General features: G+C 33.8%; 1 protein-coding gene across 4 annotated transcripts in view; it reads left to right on the forward strand.

Annotated features, from left to right (window-relative positions):
- The window catches only part of CSMD1 (CUB and Sushi multiple domains 1), a 1,051,796-nt gene that overhangs the window by 989,491 nt on the left and 38,056 nt on the right, over positions 1-24,249 (forward strand). For all 4 annotated transcript variants that reach the window (XM_021551131.2, XM_031504428.2, XM_021551132.2 and 1 more), the window contains 4 exons: positions 1,767-1,940; positions 8,985-9,158; positions 11,861-12,034; positions 23,356-23,544. In XM_021551131.2, coding sequence (XP_021406806.2) covers positions 1,767-1,940; positions 8,985-9,158; positions 11,861-12,034; positions 23,356-23,544 — 711 coding nt within the window. The remainder of the gene's footprint in view (positions 1-1,766; positions 1,941-8,984; positions 9,159-11,860; positions 12,035-23,355; positions 23,545-24,249) is intronic.

Here is a 24,249-nt window from a genome sequence, read left to right on the forward strand (position 1 = left end):
GCTTTGACCTCTTGGGTGAAATATTAAAACTGTACTGTTGGAGAAACATTCATATGAGCTTTTATAGTGTCTTCATACAAAAATGCCATAAATTACATCAATCCTGACTTTGGATGTTTAAAGATTTAGGGAACTTTGGCAATCTCAGTGGAATCATACAGACTGCAATGGTTACAGTGCCTGTCTTAATAAATTTCTCCAAAAATTCTTTCTTTTTTTTAAAATAAATATTTTTTTAATTCTGATTACTGCATTTGTGTCTATTTTTGTTCACACAGACTAAAAAAAAATAGTAGTTTTGATATGCTGTTTAATATCCAGCTACTGTTCAGCTGCTAACAAGTCTTTGAAAAGATAGTTCTTGCCCACCCTCTACAATTACAAAAAATGTATGTGAGTAAAAAATGGGATGATCCACATGAGATACAGTTAACCAAAAGAAAAGTATTAGAAACACATGGAGTTGCTGATTGAAGAGATATTAATTTATAAGTTAATTTATAAGAAAGGTATATTGTTTTGCCCTCTACTAGAGGACTGATAACGATTTAATTATAGGAAACTTCATCCACCAAGATATATTCAGTAATATTTCCATTGGAGCTGGATCATTAAGATGCAGAAACACATTGCAAAGTATTTTTCTGGAGTCTACAGTTTACTTTCCCTTCAAAAAAGTTTCATTTATTTTTTTAACATAAATGTAATTAATATTCAGTATTAAAGTTAGAAATTATACTGTTAGGCTAAACCCCAAATTATATGAATGTGACTTGATTGTAGTCAAAATGAGTCTTACTAATCTCTAGGCACATTATGTATATAAGAAACTATGATAATATATTTTCTGATTATGACTGAGTTAGTTAACAGAACGGTAGCTGGTACTTGATTTCATTCAAATTCTAACCAATTTCATGTTGTTTTATATAGTGAACATTTTAAAATATTTAAGAGTGAGGCCTTGGGATTTCAAGTAGGAAGTTTAGCTGTGATCAAGATGCTAGTGAAAGTAAACATATGGTTTATACTAATATATAAATACAGTTGAAGCTCTTGAAACATTGGCCTGCATCTTAAATTACAATACATATATGTACACTCTTCTAGAAAAAAAAGAAATGACAGAATAGTTTTAACTAAATTAGAGTTTGATACATTCTTGAAAGACAATTTTTCATGTGGTGTGCAATAGCTGTGGGTTGCAGCTACAGATGCTACAGAAAGTTTCTCTGATAATTGGTCAAACCTAGTCTTTGGCAAAACCAGATGATTTATTGTTTTAGCAAGCAGACTATATGCTATATACTTATGAATAGTAGTAAGAAATAAGAAAAAAGACAGTTCATAAAAATTCAGAGTCCTAAATGTTAAAAAGATTTTTAATACTTTAAACTGACACGACATTTAAAACAGCCAGGGAAAGTGTATTTGAGAAGTAGCCATGGATATGAATATATGGACTATAACCACAACCTTCTCAGGAATTCATGTAATTCCCTTGCTTGAGAACTAGATATATGCATTGACTGCTGTCAAGATATGCAAGTATCCCAAAGCACTTTTAGTTTTAGAACATATGTTTCAATATCAAGCATAACTTTAAGCCCTTTTCATGGAATAAAACTCTTGTATTTATTCCTATTACATATACTTTTTAAGAAAACACAAGGTGATGAATTGTGTTCCAGACAAAAAATTATGAAAAGCATTTTCTTATTTCAGTATGTTCTATTTCTCTTTTTTTTTTTTTTTTTTTTTCCTAGTTATCTCCTGTGGTGGTCTTCCATCTCCACCAAATGGAAATAAGATTGGAACCTTAACAGTGTATGGAGCTACTGCAATATTCACTTGTAACACAGGATACACATTAGTTGGTTCTCATGTGAGAGAGTGCTTGGCAAATGGTCTCTGGAGTGGTACTGAAACCCAATGCCTAGGTAAAACGCCCACATTTTTTTTCTTTGTTTTGTTCTGTCTTAAAAGTATCAATAACTAGATTTCAGCTCTTGTCAAGCAAAATTTTTGAATCAATGAAAAATAAAGGTACCTTAAATATGGTAATATTATGTCCTGAATATGATTTTGTGTTATTCTATAGGCATATATCTTTTCATTAGACATAAAATTACCTTTTATTGTTATAATGCTTTTCAAACCAGTATGATTTCTTAAGTGACTCAAATAATCGCCCACATTCACAGCACTCTTCTTTGTGGAGCAGGGTGATGAAACTAAGCTTCAAGATAAGCTTCAATTAAGACTATTCTTGAGCGTTCAGCATATTAACCATTTGGTCAAGGGAAGCAGACAAGATACAGTCAAATACAAAATAAAATCAAGACTCTTTCAAAACCTGAGACTGATACAATTTGGACATGAATTCTCACCCTGACTCCTGCTCTTTTCAGATCCACTCATATAGGTTCTGCTAATAAGCAGATATTAGCTAAACTGCTAATACAGACATAAGGAAAAGATTCTCTTTTTGAGTAACATTTGAGGCTCAGCAGTGGGTTTATTCTTGGTTGTGAACAGGATATTTATTTCTGGAATCTGTTATTTGCTTTATCTGCTCTCATTTTGCAGATTTTCTTCTTGCCTTATAGTTGAATGTACTCGTTTGGTCTCAGGAAAGGAGGAATTCTGCTTTCCTCTTCAGAGCTCAACCTCACATAAAAAAGCATCTTTCTTCTCTGGTGTCTCATGATGTCATTTTAGCAGAGCACATAGCGTCCAGTGCTTATCTTTATATTCAGGTGTACGTGGGAATGTCCAAGCACCTCTACTGGGTGGAGGGGGAGTTTTACAGTGGATCTGCTGCAAAACTGTGGGTCATGTGGTGAAAGGCCTCAGAAATGAGTCTGTGGGCTGTGGTCTCCCTGTGCTGGACCTAGACAGAGCTGATACTTAGCACAGCTGCTGAGTTGGCTTTCCTCATGGACACATTCTTGTCCCCAGGCTTGTTTACTTCTTAGACCCGAGATAATTGGGCAATAGAAGCACCTTTATCTTATCGCAAGCTCCTGTCAGGTGGCTTAACTTTGTGTCCATATTTCCAGGAATTTGCAGAGGCTTATTCGGTAGGGGGGAAAGTTTGGTGACCACACATGAGCAGTGGCTTCTTTATACAGCTTGCCATGGTGGGCAAAGTCCTACAGTGATCTTAGCAGTGTTTGAGCCATTAACATCTCAATTTCTCACAGATACTAGGCTGCAGCAGAAAGAAAAATAGACAGATTATTATCAGAAAAAAATATTGCACAGAATCATGTAATTCAGATCAGAATTAAGATTTTATAACCTTTTGTTAAGTAATCCTGATTGACTCCATCATTTTGCAGCAGGAATGTAGTTTGATTTTTTTGAATACACTTTTGTAGTATGATGTCTCTTAATCATGGAGTGGTCAGAAGTAGTGACCATCATCTCAAAGAACTAACCTAACTTCTAATGGCCAGTTCATTATTAGTGACTTCCCAGCAACATGCACTTGTTTCCAGCAAATTTTATGGAAATGAAGAACACTCCTCTGGCTTGTTATATTTTCACATCTGATTGTTGAATTTGAAATATGCTGTATTGAGAAAGATATCATTTTGATGCAGGAAATAAGCATAGGATATAGGCATAAGCATAGGTATTTCTTTTGATATTTAGAACAGGAAAGAAGAAAAATAAACTTTTTTTACCTAGGAAAAAATTTGCACTGAGGTGCTGCTTAGGGGAATGTTATGATTCAGCATTACTTTTTCACATGCGTAAGTTGCACAGCAGAAGTGTACAGAAAGTTTGTATCTAAAAACACATCAGCCATCTACTGGTGTCAGCCTGTCCCTGGACTGAGGCTGACTGACATATAAATATGTTGGAACTGCAGCTGTGAAGATCCAACAGCCCAAAACTTGTATGTATGTGTAAGTGTTTTCCACAACCTCTTCTTCTGTTCTGAACATGCAAACTCTATTGCAAAAATAAAAGAGGTATTATCCCTGTAGGTTCTTCCAGTGTGTTACACCACTCATTTTCAGGGTATTGCCTGACACCTGCATGTAATGAATGCAAACATAAAGATATGTATTAATTTTCATTCCGTTTGAATAACCTGAAATACCACTTTGTAATCTGATTAATAATAACAGCATTTAGTATGTATGTACTTCTTTTCTATTTTGAAAGGCTATATGCAGGATAATGTGGCTGCCAACATATGCAAACTAAACAATACGCCAGTTTCAATAGACTCTGTGTGTATTATAAATTGCTCTTGTGCATGAAAGACTGGAAAAGAGGTTTTTATTCCTTCTATTCTGACTATTGAGAAACAATGTTTACAACTGAACATCCCAGAAGATTAACTGTCTATGGTAGTCATAAGTTTAGATTCAAATAGTGTAGAGATGGAGAAGAATTTTCAGTCCATGTCTTACATATATATATATATATATGTATGTATGTATCTATATATATATATATTACACATATAGAACAATTTAGAAACAATACCTAGTGAAACTTTTAACTCTTTGGGAAACAGTTAATAAGGTTATTAGATCTCATATGTAGGAAAGGCTGTGTCTATATTCAGCTTGAATTTACTTTATATTAAATAATCCTTTTATTTTCCAGGAGTAGTTTGGTGCTGTATTTTTTCTAATTCAGTTTTTTACAAATCCCCATTGAAATTGGTAGAGATTACTATTATTTCCTTATAGCTAATAACTTTTTCTTTTTTCCCACCTGATTATCTGCATTCTACATTTCAAATAATTTTTACAGATCTATTCCCACTTGTAATAAACACAGAGATCTCTTGCAGGAATTATTACTGTAGTAAAACATTGCTTGCTTTATGATACTCTCCAAATATTTTTCTAAAGCTTTAGATGGACTTAAGTTTCTATTTGATTGAGTTCATTGTTGAATGAAGCCCTATGCTTAGAACTGTTAAAATGCATGGATCTACCTCACCAGATAAAAAAGATCACATTTAGAGCTGGCAGGTTAAACACTACTTAGTCCTTGCCATTTCAAAATCAGACAGGCTGTATAGTTCTAAAAATATTATACAGCTTTGAGTGTGAAAGTTTAAATTTGAGTTACCCCATACATGCTGCAGAAAGTTTTATTTCTGCTAATAAGCCCCTGGCTGTCTTTATTACATTGTTTCACATAACGTATATTAATACCATGTTCTTCAGACACTTAATTTAGATGCAATTAAGAATACAATCCAAGGTCAATGGAACTATGTAGGCTCCTCCAGAGAGCAATTCGGGAAAGGTAAATTCTTACATTTTAAAGCTAGATTATGTGAATACTGCTAATTGAATATTCCTAAATTTCAAAGACAAAATGCCTCAAATTTATTTCAGAAGTGCCTTTAAGACTCACCTGAAGCCTGTGAAAATCAGAAGGCAAACACGGAGGGAACTCTAAATGAGTCTTTCCATTTCAAAGGATTCATAATGAGTTAAAGATGCTTTTTATCTATACAGTACCTACATTAATATAATTCAAGACAGCTATAGATGAAAATAGATATCACTTGATGTTACCCAATGATAGGTGTAAAATGAATTTATTAGGTTAAAATTTAATTTATTAGATTTCAGGTTAAATGGGTACACTAATTTCTGTATCTTAGGAAAGGGTTTGTCAATTCCTTATTATTTGTCTCTAAAGAAAGCTAAAACCAGGGGCCATAGTTAATGAGTCTAAGGCTCAATTTAAGACCTAAGTCTTCAGTTTTTTTAACATTACATGTATTTTTGTGTTAGTTATACAAGCATAAATATGAATTGGTATGCAAGATTTCTTTCAGTTTCACTCACTTACACACACCGTTAATAATATGTCTCTTTTCCTTTTTTCCTTCCAAGAATATTTGCAACTCTATGTCACAAAACCTATGTGTTTTTATGCATGCTTTGTGTGTATGGCTGACCATAGGTTCATACAGGTCACAGGACACATTGGAAGCATTTAAATTTGCCTTACTCCATCTGCAAAATCATTGGCACTTAATTATGCATCAGTGTATTTTCCTGAAAAGATGTTTTTACTCCTTCCAGGGGCAAGACTACATGTAAATAAGTCAATGAGATATTAAAAATCTAAAGTTGAATATAATCTACTCCATTCCATCTTTTAATTATATGATCTATATAATGCCTTAGATATATCAGTATGAAAATATGCTGCTGCAGACAATGGTTGTGTAAAAATATCTAATCCATTAATTGATAACTCATAAGTAAATTGCAGTATAATATTACTATATTGGCTTATATTTGAAATTCTTACTGAAATAAAATATAATTATTTGTATCTTGCTTTCCAGATGTTTTAGAATAAAACTGTTGAACCAACCTTGATGCACTTGAACAATTTTGTAAATTCTTGAGGGCATATTTTGCTAAAAAATCCCCTCACAGCCTACTTAATTTTCTTTAATTTTAGTTGATGAGAAAATTACATACATTTTGTGTCATTGCAGTGCTCTTTCAGTTTTTGATATGTTGGAATAGTTAATTTAAATGAGTCAAAAATCCCTGAAAAAAATCATTAAATACAATAGGTGGAATGATCTGTAAATGAAATGACTCACATAATAAGTCTAGAAACTTGTTAAATCCCCATTTAAGAGAAATGCATGATATTTTTCTTTATGCCATGTGGCACATTTCATCTATCTTTCTTCTTGAAATTCCCTGTGGTCTTGTGTTTGTCTCCTGTGCAGCTACTGCTTTTCAATTCTTTACTATTTAAAGCTAGAAAATGAAAAAAACCCAAATGTATTCCTTTCTATTTCACATCATTCCCTAGGAAAAAAATAGGGAGAAAATATTAGGAACTAATTTCTAGGCATAGAGAAAATAAGAAAATAATTGGTAACATGCAGGAGGAAGATTGAAAAGCAAACCTTGACAGTCTTGCTGCCTTTTCCAGTGACTGTCTCATGAGATGTAGATTTCAGCAGAAAATTCTTTTCACTTTGGGATTTAGCAAAACTTTTGAAACAGTCTCCCCTTGTATCCTTGTGGCCAAATTGAGAAGACAGGGACTGGATGGGGGGACTGAAAAATGGATGAAAAACTGAGTCAGCAAACACAAGGGGTATAATTTCTTGATTAGAAGTGTGATTAGGAGCCAGTGGATACTGCGGATGAACACAAGGGGCCACACTGTCCAGCCCCTGTCTGTCACTGGATAACAAATTGGAATGCAGCTGGAGCAAGTTTGAGGGTAACACAATATGATGGGAGAAAAGTTGATGTGTGGATTCTAGTACTGCTAGATAAGAGGGACCTTTAGAGTATGGAGGAATAAGCCAACAGGAAGCTCATAAAGTTCAGGAGAGACAAATACAGAATCCTGCACTTTGCCTTGAATAATGGCATTTGTGAGTACTCTTGGAACTGGCTGGGTAAAAACAAGCTTTACAAAAAGCACCCAGGTGACTGAGTGGAGAGGCTGACTAAGAGTTAAAAGTGTGGCATTGCAGTAATAATATCAGACTGGAGTGTATGGGCACCACTGTAGTCACCAGGTTATGGTTATTATTTCCCCTTCAGCACTCATGTGGAAAATTGTGTGTAGTTTTTGTGTCCTCCACTATACAAGAGAGATATTGCAAGAGGAAGCAAGTTTGGGGGAAAGACCCATTAAGGGGCCAGAGGCTGGGTTATCTTTAGACAAGGAGAGGCTGAGTGAGGCTGGAGGAGAGAGAAGGGTAAAAGGAACCATATTACTAATTTGGACTGAGAACAATAAGATAAATTATTCCATGACACATTTCAAAGACAAAAATATGCTTTCAGTGTTCTCTGTTGCCATATTCTGTGTTGCAAGGGGAAAAGTAGCTGTATAATTAGTGAAAAATTTGCATTCATATTTTCTTCCTCAAATTTGCAGAATAATACCACAATGTCTTCTTAGAGGCATCAGCAATCCTACAATTAGGATTTTTGTAATAATCCTGTGTGTATGGAAAACCTAATAAAATGGTGTTTTAGAGAAGCCATTAGGTGTGAATGAAATATGTCTAGCATAATAGAGGGGCTTTAATAGAAAGACTGAATCACAAAGAAATGTTACAAACAAGTTGCTGTTGATGGATACAGCCTGCATGAAAGAGAAGAAATCACACACACACAACACATTGTAGCTGCAGTCTTGAGCCTTAGGTCCCAGTCCTCACCTCTCAAAATGAGGATTTAGCACATGTTTCAGATGAAATTACTGCAGTTGTAATTAATCAGTGTCACCACAAAAAAAAAAAAAAAAAAAAAAACACAAACCAAAAAAACAACAACAAAAATAAAACCAAAAAAAAAACCAAAAAAACTTTCTTTTCCTCCTTAATCAGTAAAGAGAAATAGTTTTTTTGCTCAGCAACTGTGTTTTCAAACAGAATGAAGAATTAATTAAGTCATTACTTGGCTTTTTCACTGCCAAGACTGCTATTATCCTGGAATAATGGATTCTGTAATGTTTTAACAGAAGCTGAAAGAAGAAGCAAACAGTGCTGGCAGACATTCCTTCCTGTTCATGCCTTCTATCTGGAAAATGCTTATAAATTCATATTAATGTCAAAATTATAGTAAGCTTTTCTTTATAGTTCTTTGCAATTTCATCAGTACCAACAAAAATAGCCTACTTTTATTTTTTATTATCATGAAGTGCCTTAGTAAGGTTGCCTTTTTCCCCACAGAAGTGTGAGGCCTTTAACTCTCAAACCTGTACTATTATTTAATCATAGAATTCTCATTTCTCTAATTCATTATTTTCTCCTTCAAAGAAGTAGAAGAAATATCATCTGTAGGTTTTATACTTGAGAACTTGTTCTGCACAGTGCAGTAGTTGACGCTAAATATATTGTTTATTGAAAGGAAAGTTGAAATTTTGTTTTGTTTTTTTTCTTGTAAATTTTAGCAAGTCTTATCAAAATAAACACTTTTGATGGGTTTCTTTTATTGTAGCTGGTCACTGTGGCTCACCAGACCCAATTGTAAATGGTCATATTAGTGGAGATGGTTTCAGTTATCGTGACACTGTAGTCTACCAGTGTAATCCTGGCTTTCGACTTGTTGGTACGTCTGTCCGAATCTGCCTACAGGACCACAAGTGGTCTGGACAAACTCCTGTTTGTGTCCGTAAGTGCAATTAATTTTTCACTGAATTGTTGCTACTATTTTCAACGTAATTGAATATTAACAGTGGACTGGATGTTCAAAAGTGTTTGGGCTCAGATCAGATATTTATTGGACTTGTTGTCAGTTAAAAGGGCTGTTATGATCCAGTTTCTAACCTAGCACAGACTTGTTCATATTTTCAGTAACACCTGATTTCTGTTGTTTCAGAAATAGCATGCCATAGACACTGAAGTTTGAATAGCAGGCTGCAGCTGTGTACTATCACTTTCTCTTTGTAGAGCATAGTTGCTATGTCAGGTATGGGCTTGCTGAGCCTCTCTCCTATTTTTTTCACCAAGAGTAAAAAATTCTCTTGTATGTTTTCATGGCTTGAAGGACAAAGCTGGGATAGTGTTCAGCTGTACATTTCTGATGATTGCCTGTTTTTTTCAAATTGGCCTCCAGTTTACTTACCCATGCAAGCCAAGGCATGGCACTGAATTATGCTACATCTGTTAGAAAATAAGTTAACTTTTTTATAGCCTTTAATATTTTCTCAATTCACGTGGTTTTGAAAATCCCATAATTAAGTGCTAGAATTTCCTTCTCTAGCTCCTTCTTCATTTGCATGGCAGATTATCTGACATTTTCTGAACCATCAGCCATTTAATCAGTCAAGTACAATTATCTTTTTTTTTTACTACTTTATTATGCAGTTGATTTTATTTCCTTTTCATTTCAGTTTTATTAAAGAGCCCCATTTTTATATATGTATATTATTTTTAATGGAGAATTTATATAAACTATTTAAGTGTTGCATTTTTTAAGATGTCTGCAATTCAGACATAACTTTTATCTACACAGAGTCACTGAGATGGTCAGCTTTTCTGTTCAATACATATTAGGTGTCTAAATGTTCAGTATTTTCTTTCTTTGGGTAAAATGAAAATTTTTACATGTGTACAGTGACAGGAAATATCCGCCAAGTGTCATTGCCCTTTTAAAATTCTGTTTATATCTTCAAGTGATATATATTCATCAAAGGAGTCACAACTAGCATTGTCACTATTAGTGCATCCATTTGACTGTGCAGTGAATAAAATCCATTCAAAAGAAAGAAACAAAGCAGGGAAGGGCAGGAGACTGCTTCTTCTTAAATGTTTGTTATCATTAATGTTATGAGAAGAACTGGCATCAGTTTCTGTTATTAGAGTTTGCCTAATGCTTTCCATTACAACATGGTTTTCTTTTGCTTGGAATGCTACCAGACTGAAAAGCCATGAAAGATGGATTTATGTCAGCATCCAAACTTCAGAGAATTTTCCTCCTTTGATTAATTTATTTAAGAAATTCCCATACAAATGAGACTCTTATTTCTGAGATGTAAAGTGAAAACATATGGTTCATCAATGCTAGAAATGTGTTCTACTGAAATATTCTTCTGACTGAGCATTATGGGGCCTGAACTAGAAATATGGCTGTGGTGGGTTGACCTTGGCTGGATGCCAGGTGGCCATCAGGCTACTCTCACTCCCCTCCTCAGAAAGGCAGGGGAGAAAAATAAGATTGCAGCTTCCTAAAATAAAAGGGAATGGTTGCACCTGCAAGCAAAGAAAATAAATATTTTCATTTTCTACTTCCCATGAACAGGCAATATGTGGCTGCTTCCCAAGAAAAAGGGCATCAGCTTGTGTAACAATTCTCCAAAACATGTGTGTAAATAATGGATGATACCTCCCTTCCTTCCCTGCTGCCACCCTGCCTTGCCCCTTCCTCCTCCTTCCTCTTAGCTTTTCTATCTGAGCAAACATCATATGGTATGGAACATCCTTTTGGTCAGCTAACCTGGTTATATCCCCTTGCAAGGTTGTGACACTCCCAGCCTACTGGTGGGAAGCTGGAATGTTGGGGAGACAGCAGTGATGCTGTGCAGTGCTGCTCAGCAGTAGCAAAACAGTGGGGTGTTATCAAGACCTTTCTAGCTAATGATAGAAAGCACAGCTCTAAGACATCCATCTCAGGTAGATCCAATATAATGGCAGAGATATTGCAAAGACATGAGGGGCTGTGCCCCTGAAAATTTGCCCCTCAGTGGTCTTGATTTAGTGAGATTTTTACAGGAGATCACATCTTTTTATATTTTTAATTTACTTTGAAAGAATTTTTAGATTTGTAAAGATATTTTAATATCTCATCACATGGAAAATTAGAACTTAACCATAATAAGCTTATTTTATAAGTTCTGTTTTAGCAAAATCAACACACATAAGATATAATGGGAAAAATTTACTCCAAAAATTATTTCTTTATAGGCATAAGAAAATCAGATAAAAAGAATCACTACTTCAGCAAAGCAATACAATATTTTTGAAACTGTAATGCTTCATAACTTCAGAATGTTCTGAAATAGTGCATCAAATTAGTTTGGCTCTACTACATGTTTTAAGTTTGCTGGGAAAAAATATTTTCCTTTTACATAAGGTAAAAAGTAGGTTCTAAGAGTTTTATTGAAAAAATAAGGTTTTTCTCCTGGTAGTTAAGAATCCTCAGTAAATATATCCTATTCTTTTTCTTATATGTCTTGTATAAATGTCAAATTCAGAAGTGGAAAAAAAAAAAACAAAGTGAAAAACCCAAATGCCAAAGGAGCTCCAACCTGCAAGTGGTTCCATGGATCAGTACCTATCACTTAGTTGCTAACATGCCTATTTTTATTCTAACAGCAATCACATGTGGACATCCTGGGAATCCAGCCCATGGAATGACTAATGGCAGTGAGTTCAATTTAAACGATGTGGTGAATTTTACCTGCAGCACTGGATACTTGCTTCAGGGTGCTTCTCGAGCACAGTGTCGGAGCAATGGGCAGTGGAGCAGCCCTTTACCCAACTGCCGAGGTAGGAGTTTTACCCGGCCTCAAAATACTGGGATATAACTCACAAGCCTGTCCTTTAGGAACTTATTCTCACCTTTATTTCAGTTTCTGCATTTTTAGGTTGGAGATTGTTGTTACAGCTGAGTATTGAGAAGCCTAGACTTTTCCGTATTTTTACCTCAAAATTCTCAGACTGCAATCACCAGCATTTAGTTTATAGACATATAAAGTGAACTTCGTACCAAAAAATTATATTATGTCAAAAAATCACAGTTGCCTGTCTAGCCTTAATTAGGCGCATTTTAATACAATTTTCATAAATGGTCATTATGGAATTGAATATTTATGTATCAAAACATTATTCTCTTTTTTCTTAACAGAATCTGACAGATGTGAAACCTGATTTTTCTTACCCCACCAAAAAAAAAAAAAAATGGGGATAAAGTGTGATTTAATTTTGCTTCTTTTTTTTGCAAAGACATCAGAGTTTGATTCCTAGTGTGCTATGGGTAAAAGTGGACATGCTTGAGAGACATGTTTGAGAGATGAGAATGAAGCAAAGGTTTGTGTTATGATAAAATCTGTATCAAATGTATGTATTAGGAAAAGACAAAGAAAAATCTTTTTAAAACACAATCTACAATTCTCAGATTGAATTCTTTATCCAGATCCCAGTAGTGTAATTAAGATTAAAACTCTTTAAAAAATTAACCTTTTTCTACTCCTTCCATATTTGACCAATGTTTTTATTTATTTTCTTTAATTTTTGGCTATTGTTGCAGAATATGGTACTAACACCTCGTCTTTGGTCTGTTCCACCACTATCTTGATCAGACACCTAAAATCTTTTCACTAGTTTGTGGTTTTAAGTTATATTATTCTACTGGTATAGTACATGCTTTATCAATGCTGAATCCATTAAGATAATGATACTATATGATATTGTGAAAAATTTTCTTTTGAATCACTGAGGCAGACTGAGTATCTTCTGGCCAAATCATAGATGCAAACTGACAGAGAAATGAAGGCAGAACATGAGTTAAATAATGTAAGATATACTGAAAGATGTCAAAGGCCCGTGGAAGACTTTTTGAGATACTCTATATCCTTCAGTGCCCTTTTTGTGAAGGCTCTGGAAGGAAATGTATTTTATTGGCTCTAATTTAAAAATGTTTTTCCTGGTCATATTCAAAGCTGGAATTATCTGGGTTCATTTATAAATGTTACTAACAGTGCTAATTTCCGAATATGTAAACCAAAAAAAAATTTAAAAATGCTTAGTGTCTGGATCTGATGGCTGTGTCTGCTATGGAACATGCAAAGAAATAGAACACAAAGATTTATCCATAAATTCAGTGGTTACTAAGCTTTTCTTGAGTATTTTCTTTCACTAGAAAAATATTAGAATAGTGTAAGTACTATGCTTTTTGTTCTTTGTGTCTTGTCTTTTATAGGCTAAAGGAAATTGCAGGCAGCAAAGTCATTCTAAGGATACAACATTGGGATTAAAGATCATGTAATAAAAATTTAACTTCAGCTATTGTACGTTTATTATCTCCACCTGTTGGTTTATTAAAAATCTTATTGTACTACAACTGTTGTTTCTAAGAATAATAATTATCTTTGGTGATTAGCTCATCATAGTGTTTCAGAGATAGGTGATGCAATTTCAGGCTTAGTGTGTGTGGAATTAGATCTTTCATTCTCATTAAAACAATAAAGAGATGGCAATTCCCTCAGTCACTACCCTCAGAATTTATTCAAGTGAGTTAACTAACATAGCAATGTAATTATTGGAACAGAGAAACAAGAATTAGCAAACTGTTCCTATTTAGGCTCATGGGTTTCTTTCCCTTTTATACCGTTTTCTTTTGCTAGACCTAAGTGTGCAAACTCCTCTGTCTCATCTACGAGGCATTTAAGTAAGGTTTTATTTGTTGGAAACACATACTTTTTCACTTATACTGTAGATGCAATCAGAATCTTCTCTGACTGCCAGAGGAAGAGATAGAACAGCTTTATGGAAGTTCAACGCCATTTATGAGTTGAGTTAGTCAGCTATTTACATTGAACACTATTACATTTATTAAAAGAAAAGCAAATCTAAATGAAAGCAAGGAAAAACAATGCAAAGACTGAGAAGATTTTTTAAAAAAGAACATAAGAATTAGGATGCTTACAGTTACTATAACATTATTTGAGTTGTGTCTCCTGTCTACTTTTGTTGTCGTTTTAAAATTTATTCATAGGAATTTGATTTCAATCCACGCCAATTTATGGTCTGAAATCTTGTTTAGGGAGGTTGCTTTTCTGAAAGGAGTGAGTATTATAGATGCAACTCTGCCAAGATCCATTCACTTAAGAATGGTAAACTCCTACCAGAATAAAGTGGCCCAGAGCTCTCAGCTTAGCGTCTACAGTTATGTCTATTCTCATGCAGGTGGTGAGAAGCTGGACTTTTGCCATTCACTCAGTGTTTCTTCACATGATTCTTCTCTTCACTTAGTATTTCTTTTTCTATAGCAAAATATATTTTTTGGTGACTGTCTTGTATCTCTTCCATCATTAACTGCAAGGATCCACCTAATTTGGTCACCTACTCAATGCACCCTGCTAAAATCCAGAGTACTTTGCTGTTAATCATAACACTGTAGCTGATCACATCTGTGACTGAGTTTAATTGATTTAAAGGGTTTGAAAAAATTGTCATGAAGTTTGCAATTTGTCTAAGAAACCTCTCTTCATGGAGAATAATAAACTACCTAAATTGACAATAACTGTTGTAAATATGTGTGTGCACCAGAAGATATTTAGTTGTACTGTGAAGGGAATATCCAATATCCACTTCAGCTAAAGCATATCAGTGTTAGAGTAGTTTCTATACCATTCTCCTAGTATATGCACCTCTGATCTAGAAAAGTGGGGGATTCCTCTTTCAATTATATGAAAATTTAAAGCGCTATAATATAATTGCCTTGATAATTGGTATTGTTTCTCATTTTAGGTTAGGGTGGTGGGTTAACCTTGCAGTAGGTATGTAGCAGTTTCTCTCTGCTGTTACTACTCACTTTTCTTCTCTGGCATGTGTTCTCCAAAGGCTGCAGAGAGTTTCTACTGCACTACCTTCTCCTCTAAATTCAGTGTTCCCTGTCTTACTTCTCACTGTTTTGTGTGTGTGTGGCCTCTTCTCTCTGGTGCATTCTGCCCTTTCCTAAATATATCTTCAGAGAAACAAACTTCTCTCATGGCTCACCTCTGATTTGAAGAGAGACTGAGAGTTGGGGCTGTTCAGCTTAGGGGAGAGAAAGTTCAGGGGAACTTTGCTTATCATCTATACTTATCCAAGGGACAGTCTAAACAAAGAGGGCTGGACTCATCAGTGGTGCTCACTGAAAGTACATGATGCAAAGGCTACAAAATCAAACATAAGAAAAAGCTTTTTAAATGTGAGGGTGATAAAACACCTGAATAAATTTCCCAGAGACATTGTGGATTTTCCAGTCTTACAGCTATTCAAAACCTAATTGGACAAATCCCCAAGCAAACTGTTTAGTTATCACTTCTCTGTTCAAGTATTATTGTATATAGATTATTAATAAAGAATATATATACAAGAATATATATATATATATTCTTAATATCTATACTAAAGAATATATATACACTAACATTCCAATGTCAAATTTGGTCTTAATGAATTGATAAGAGCTTTCCTAAAGCAAGTAATAGCACTTTTTCTGGCATAAGCCTTTACTTCTAAAAAAGTCTTTTACCTAATGCATGGAAAACATTTGTTTTAAATTTTGTTGTTAACAATGAATTATGAATTTGTTTACAAAAAAAGTAAATCTTTCAGCTCTTTGAATATCCTGCTGGGACAGGATTGATTCCTGGCAAACTTGTATCATTTAATTCAACAGAGATTTTACATATGACCTTTCTTTCAAACCTCAGTTGAGTTCACCTGAATCAATAAAAAACTTGGCTTCATTTGGCTGAGACTGTACAGCAAGTGCTACAAATTAAAGATTGCTGCTTGAAGCTATTGTAGAAGTTAATTTAATTTAATTTAATTTAATTTAATTTTGAAACCAAGCTGTTATATATGCATAGGAAACCTTGATATTTTTGGAAAATAAAATGTGGTAGTTCTTAGGCACCTTTTTGCAATGATACATTGCTTCTGTCTGTTGTGTCAATATCAGGTTAACTATTAAGTTAAGTAATCAGTGACAGGAAATTTAGTAAGGAAATTAAATGGGAGGTTTTGGCTTAGAAAAAAGTAATGCTCACAAAAGATCACATTTGCTATTTAAGAGCTGTATGATAAAAACTTGTATGAAGAAAAGGATTTTAATTTGTTTGTATATCCTAAATGCTCTGCAAGCACTGAATTGCTTTGCAATGATATTTCTCCCTACTCCAGAATGCTCTGGTTAACTGTTTTGGCTGAGCAAGTAAAACCTTTTATCTCTTAAAAATCTACATATTTTGGTAGTATTTTATTTGGACCTGTGTTCTGAGGTAATGTAATTCTTAAAATACCATGGAGAAACTATGTTCCTACTGTTTCTGTTGAAAATAAAAAAGGGAATGTTGTGATATTAAGGTACTTTGTAAAAGAGAAACCCCATTTTTTTTTAATTATTTAAACATTAATATCTGTTAAAAATTATATTTAATCCTTTCAATGTATTCAGTATTTTCTGAAGATTGCTGATAACATTTTCTGGAATATGAAGGTCTGTGAATAATGGCTTTAAATTCATCATTTGTACTTCTCCACATAGACTCTATCTTTACTTTTTTTCTTTAATTTATTTGATAAAAACCAGGTAAAGTAGTTGATTTACTTGCCTTTAAACTGAAGCCAAATGGCATCAGAAAAAAAAAAAAAAAAAAAAAAGCTGATCTCTATTCCCTACTGCAAATCTATCTGAGTACAGCTTGGTGCAGCCTGGGTGCGCTACCCCAGAAGTAGTTGTGACTATATTAAATTTTAAGCCAAGTATGTTCACTGGATTTTTTTTTTTTTTTCATTAGCAGTTTGGAACCACTTTTCATTTAGCCTTTGGAAGCACAGAAAGGCAATCTCCATTCTTTCTACTTGTCATAATAACTCCTAACCACCAAAATGAGAACTGAACCAGGTGGTCTCATCAGGGCTCTGCACTCTTGATTGCACTGCGGGTCATTTTTCCATATATTATGCTTAAAGCAAGAACTGCTGTATCAAACACCACACTTTCTGCCTGTATTAAGGCAGACTCATTCATAATCTGTACCAGGAAAAGTGGATATCCTTTGCTACTCTTTCCTTCAGATTTCCTTTTATCTTTTAATAAAAGATATTTAGGAGCTTTCTGCTGTTAGAAATATGTTTCTTAAGACCAGAACCACTTTGATGGGAAGATCCATTTGTCAAAGTTGCAGAGGTTTGAGTTAGCTCACATTCTCCAGCCTGTATCAGTACGTCCAGGCTATTTGTTAGTGATAAAGAATTCAGGTGTCTATTTATACTGCATTGGCGCTGAATTTCTAACTTGAAAGGTTTCTTTCTTTATCTCATTGGTCTTAGATTCTTGAAAAGTTTAATTAGGCTTTTATGTCTTATCAGGATACTGGTATCTATAAAGAATTGGTAATTTTATCATGTTCTATTTAGTGGCTATGTCATTTGAACCAGTGGTAATATGTTCCACTCCTTCACTGACAAGAAAAATAACCTTTCTGATGGCAGCTGATAGAAATGTGGGAGAGACTGAGACTGGTGACCAATGATTCTCATTCAAACACAAAGCAGCTCTGAATTTAAGCAGTTTTCAATCTGTGGAATCAAGGACTTGTATAAGCTGAGAAATGCATTTTGTTCAATTTTATTTTTTCCAGAGTCAGAGGCCTTTGTTGTGACTTAATTATACTTAAATGCCAGATATGCCTATTCTTTTCATATTGATAGCATGTTGATATTCTTCAGAAGGATAACTTGTACTTGAGTAAGGTTCCTAAATAAGGAGGTGAGGTGCCATGAGAGATGCCATACGGTGTCTGAGATACTTACCTGATCTGGCAGAGATGCCCATCCCTGGAGTGAAAACAGCCTGGAGATCAGGCAAAGACACTTCAAAAGGTGGTAGAAACATTTTTTGAGGCAGCTGAAGAGTTTGTCCTAGTCTGACAAAAGCTACTGTGTTAATGCTGCTTGTACGTAAATGGCAAAAAATTAGTTTTGCATACAGAGAACACAAGAGAAAAATAATAGGTAAATACTTTATCTTTCGGGTCAATTTGGTATAGTAATACCTAGCAAAATCAGAGTTTTCATTCTTGTTTATTGTTGACTTTGCATTGACCTTTACTAAAATTCCATTTACTGGCAATTTTGTCATCACGCTTTAACAAGCAGAGCTTTCTTTCTTTTTATAGGCAACATTTTTAAAAACTTGTCATAAAACCAGACTGAATTCTCTACTCTTTATTCACTCTAGAGTGTTAGTCCCTAAACATTTTCTAGATACCAACATTAATGCAATACTTTTCACATAAAGAATATTTAAAAATTCTGTTGATAATATATGAAAGTTTATAAAAAAGCTTAAGATTTTTTTTCTATCAAGAAAAAAAAGAGAACAAGAAATGAAATACTGTGAATTATGTACTTTTTGATGATCATTCAACTTCTTAACAGAAAGCTGCCCTAGAGGACTCTGACATGGTCTTTTAACTTCTTTGTCCTCAAGGGTTTGAATCTACTCAGTGTGAGGTTCCAAAGTTATCAGGGCAGACTTGGAGTATTCTCTAGCTTTTCTCAGAAGACTAAACCAAGACTGACAGAATTACTTTCCCATAGAACTCTTGACGGGTGGCATTGAGAGAGAGCAATCTCCATCTACTCTCACTGTGATTTACAATTGAGTCCCCAGGGTGAAAGGCAGCTGAATACTGCCTTAGTTCTATATTCCAGCCAACTCAAATTCTTTTCTAAAGTACTCCGTACTGCAGCCCTTCTTAGCAACAACACACTTGTGTATATATTTAAAAACTGATAGCTGATCTTAAGTGGCACTGCAGGCATAATTGTGGTTACATTTTAACTTGAGAGATAATATTCTCTTGCATAATCATTTGATAAGACTTCATGTATGATGCAAGGATTTAGTTCACAGAGCACATGCTTAAATTATGCATTTAGTGACTTTAGTATTTCATTCATCACTGAGCTGTCTAAACAGATACTGCTGGTATTGAACTGAAAACTCTGAATCACACAGAAAAAATGATACTTTGGGACTGCAATATATTCCTTGAACATCCCATTTTTCTGGCCTGCCTGGAGAAGTAACTTTTTCTGTTCTCCCTATTAACTTCCAGAAATTTCAGTTAGAATTGCTTTTGGGTAGCATATCTTTATGAAGCAAAGTTCCTTTTAATTTCTAATACTGACTTTCCATAAGCGAGCTCAGCACAATTACCTGTTAAACCAAATATTTAATTTTAAACAGTTACATTTGATTTTGTTTTATGTTAATAATCTCAATTTAACTAATAAAGGGACAGCTCTTGTGAATGTTGGTTAAAAATTAAACCTACGGAGAAAATTGAATAATACATAGGATGAGAAGAATATTTGAAAATAATTGTATTCATTTATCTACAAAACCTTCAATAAATGCAAGAATTTTTAACATGCATCAGATTTTTCTTCTGTTTCAATAGACTATTCTGAGATTAAAATAATTTGAAATGTTACTTTCAGTATTCTCTTTCAACTAATCTAATGCATATTTGAGTTCAATAGCAATGATTTTCTCTATATTGCAGTGAAAAATATACACTTTTGGTATTTTCTTTTGAACAGATTCTAAAATGGCATTTTACTGTTTATTGTACTGCTTTTTCTTTTACATAATTTTTATCTGTACAATATTTCACTCTTTATCTCTCTGATCTATAAATAAAATAGGCAGTCAATATTATAGTTAAAAAAATAATACTTTCTGATACTCTGGAGTTCCCACAACTCCCAAATGAGATTTCTATGTGACTGATAGTCTATGATACTATGATAAGTTGTCTATGGAAGGCACTTTCTTTTAAAGGTTTGTGCCTGTAGCTGTCTACTGTCCTTCCCATTCCATCAAAGAGAATACCAGAGCATCTGCAATTCCATTCTCAGACAAAACAACAGCAACAAAATGAAAACCAAACCAAATAAACAAACAAAAACCTTAAAACAAACAGACACAAAACCACCAAACAAAACCACCCAAAAATCCCACCAGAAAGTAAATTAAAAATATAGATTGCTTGGAGGAAGATTCATCTGACACATTAAGAAACTTAATCTGATAAACTGTATGAATAGTCCTATAGCATGGGAAGAATTTAGTAGTATGTGTCTTCATGCAAATTTCCACTAATTTTGTGTATTCATTAATGAAATTTTACTGTAGAAGTGGATGCCCTGTTTAAGCTGTGAATGCCCATTTTTAGTGCTATATTCCTTGGATAAAACAAATTTGGATGATATTAAATGCAGACTACTAAACATGCATCGGTACTGTGGATCTCTGTGAGTACAGCAAGGAGTTCTGTTTGTACCAGGATAAAATTTATAAATCATAAAAATTTTAAATATGATTGATATATTGATAAACTGTTATTAATTCACCTTTGGACTATTGGCAGAGGAATGTAATTATTATTCTTTCACAGGATTTTACATATATTGTTACAGCCATAAAGCACAATTCCATTTTTTTTTATCTGTGTAATTTAAGCGAAGGGCTGCTCTTGAAGGTGTAGTGGAATGGAAAGGTGTTATTTTACCGTAGTTAATTTTTAATAAGAAATTTCATTGCAAAATGGTGTACTGATTATAACATGGATATAGTTCTCAAGAAGACCTGAATTTTGTTCTCTACCAGTATAAATATTCCATACAACCCTGGACTTCATTTTTTGATATGCTGGATCACAATAGTGGTATTGTGTAATGGTGAGGTTGGGAATCAAATTGCCATAAAAAAATCGTTTTGGCTAAATAGAAAGATTTTGAAATATTCACTTCTGTGTTTGAAAATAAATCTATCTGTATTTTTAAATTAAACAGTGCCTGGCATGGGAGCTGAATTGCTTCTACTTATTTAGATGGTTTTTCATTTGAACCAAGTGGCACATTCACAGGAATTGTTTGGAGCATGTCTCAGGGGTCAGTATGGACAGGAGGATCATTCTTCATGAGCTGTTCAGAGAAATTCACCCTGTTCTGGAGGGTAGCAGTGTACAGTGGCATAGACTGAGCCACCATTTACTGGCTTCATGCCAGAAAACAAGTGCTGGCTTTCTTTAATTCACGTTGATACAGATGTTTATTCAAATGTTTAGGAACGTGTATACATTTATGTGGGAAAAATAAGTTTAAGGATGTGTTTGTACAAGGCAACTTATAACTATGCAGAGGATGCAGGCTAGTTCAGGAAGCAGAAACTTTACAGCAGCATCTATCCTACAGCACTACTCTGTGTCTAATTGCCTAGGAAACAGGGTTAATTAGGATGCAGCATGTGTTGCTTCTGGGAACTGGTTTCTGTAAGAAGGGATTGTACTGTGAATACATATGAGTGCCTTCAGATCTAGCTTAATGTTTTAGTAGGGCAACCTGTCAGTGGACTTTTACATTTTACAGACTTCCACATGCGTCCCTGTGCTGCAATCATAGTTGTATTGGCAGTGTGAGAATTAAAATTAGCTGACAAACATTAGTAACCATGGAAAAAAAAAGCAATAACAAAGAATGTGTCATGTAAAAGAAAAAAGCATTTTCTCTTGATAATACTCTTAAATACAGATCCCCAGAAGAAAGGATTTTTGGAGCTCTTCAAAGCAAGTACAGAGACACAGACTTCCACATCCAAATTTTTCACAGCTTTCAAAGAGCAGTGAGATATTAGGACTTAATATTTTTCCCTGCCTTATGGGACATAAAAAAAAAGTCAAGAGCTAAAGAGGTATTTGTTTCTGTCAATGAAATTTTATGTAAACACATATTTATTTAACCTGCATATATCTGATTACTGTATAAAAAGTTATGGTTATAGCACTATGTTTAAATAAAAGTTTTTAATATGAAATATAGGCTAAACTATTATAATGTAAGCTGAATGTAACTTCTCTGGTGAATTATTTCATAGGATTCACCATAAATCAAATAGTGATAGTTTTAGTTAGGCGAGTGAAGTTTTATTACTGCTCAGGAACACAAAAAAACAAAACAAAAAAAAACCCCAAATTGATCTTTTTTCATTTAACATAATCATCTTTCTAGTGTTTTGTGTGTGTCATTGTAATACCTAATTTTTTAAACTATATTGGACTTTTCTGTGTAATTGTATTGTCATTGTTTTTAATAACAATTGGTACATGAAAAATAAATTTCTTTATGCCAAAAAGAGTTATTTTCCCCAAATCTAAAATAATTTTTATGATGGAAAACTTTAGATTCGTATGAGACATTCTGAAGACCTAGGTATATGTTTATTTAGAATTCTGAGGTTAAAATTATGAACATTTACCCCTTTTAAGAACATGGCTTTAAAAAATAAGGATAAATAAATTAAAACTGGATTTTGCTCCAGATTAAATTTTAGGATGTAATAATTTGACTAAAGTCCTGATACTTTTTAGCTGATTGAATGAAATGGGTTTTCAATGAATGAGTACTTGCACAAGATGCCTTGTTCTAGTGTATTGTCTAATCAGCACATTTAAATTTTATGTATGGTAAAACTTAAGCTTTTGAATAAAAGGAGTAAAAAGCAGTCCACTGGGGACTGTGTATATCTTACTTCTAAAATTATAATCTTATCTGTATTCGTGTCCATTGATTTAATTTTTATGAAAAGTGATTTGAAGTAAATGACTGTGGTTTCCTGTGGTTCTTTGATGATCTTTACATAATGATAATAATAATATCTTCAGTATTTTTTTATAGTTTATTTATATTGTTATCTTTAGAATGAAGATGGGAGGGTGCAGTAGGTGTTTGTAACTTTTTTTCATAAAGTTTTCAGATTAACAGACAGCAAAGTTGGGTGTTCGAAAATGTCTCTTCCAACCCAAGCTGTTAAATGATTCCATGACCCTGCAGTCACTGCAAAGTATAAAATGAAGGGAGTGGGGAGGGTGGCTATACTTTATATAAAAAGTAAGCAGTCAGATAAAACCCACAAAGTAACTGTATATGAGCCACAATAATGAGCTTCTAGTGAAGCAATGAAAATCATTGCTAAACTTACGATATTGCTGTTAATGCAGCAGCAGTAAATACTGTTTGTCTTACAGTGGTGAACTGCTCTGATCCTGGCTTTGTGGAGAATGCAATTCGTCATGGACAGCAGAATTATCCTGAAAGTTTCAAATACGGAACGAGTGTGGCATACCATTGCAAGAAGGGCTTTTATCTCTTGGGCTCGTCTGCACTGACCTGTAAAGCTAATGGGTTATGGGATAGGTCATTGCCAAAGTGTTTGTGTAAGTGTCCATTTGGTTGGATTAGCATTAAAGAGTTGTGCATGATTTTAAATTGTGGTAGCAAAAAGAAGTGTAGCCATCTATTATGGAACAATGTGGACTTTAAAATCAATAAATTGCTAATAGTACATCTCAGTAAGGAAATATTAAGGGAAAATATCATGCAACTTCCCATTATTAAAAATGTGTTTCCAGGGAACTGTGGAACTATTATTTCAAATGCCAAAAAGTCAACATTAATTTCCCCTATTGATAAATCATTAAGGTATCTGGAAACAGCTAGGGAAATATCTAAAATTATTATTTATTTGTTGTAACTTAGAATGATAGTCTAAGACCATTAATGCCTATATCAGATATTTATCGTTTTTTCAGACTCATTGTAGTGTATATGTGAGAAGAAATCTGTGAAATGTTGTGTAGAAAAATTTTGCTCAAGAGAGTCTTTTCATAACATCACTTCATATTTCCTCCGTAGTTTTCTCATCAGAGAGGGAGGAAATCTGCTGTTTCCTATGATCAGTAAGCTTCATCAAACAAAATAACAATTGGCCTGAGTTTAATTTCCATTTAGATATTTTCCTTCTTTGATCACTGTTAATTTTCTGTCATGATTTCTAATTTGCAATGCAATTAAAAGGAGGAGTAAATGAAATTGAAGTATATTTTAATTTGAAACATATCAGAAGTTTTAAAAGCTTTTGC

The sequence above is a fragment of the Lonchura striata genome, chromosome 3 (genome assembly GCF_046129695.1).
Source record: "Lonchura striata isolate bLonStr1 chromosome 3, bLonStr1.mat, whole genome shotgun sequence".
NCBI lineage: Eukaryota > Metazoa > Chordata > Aves > Passeriformes > Estrildidae > Lonchura > Lonchura striata.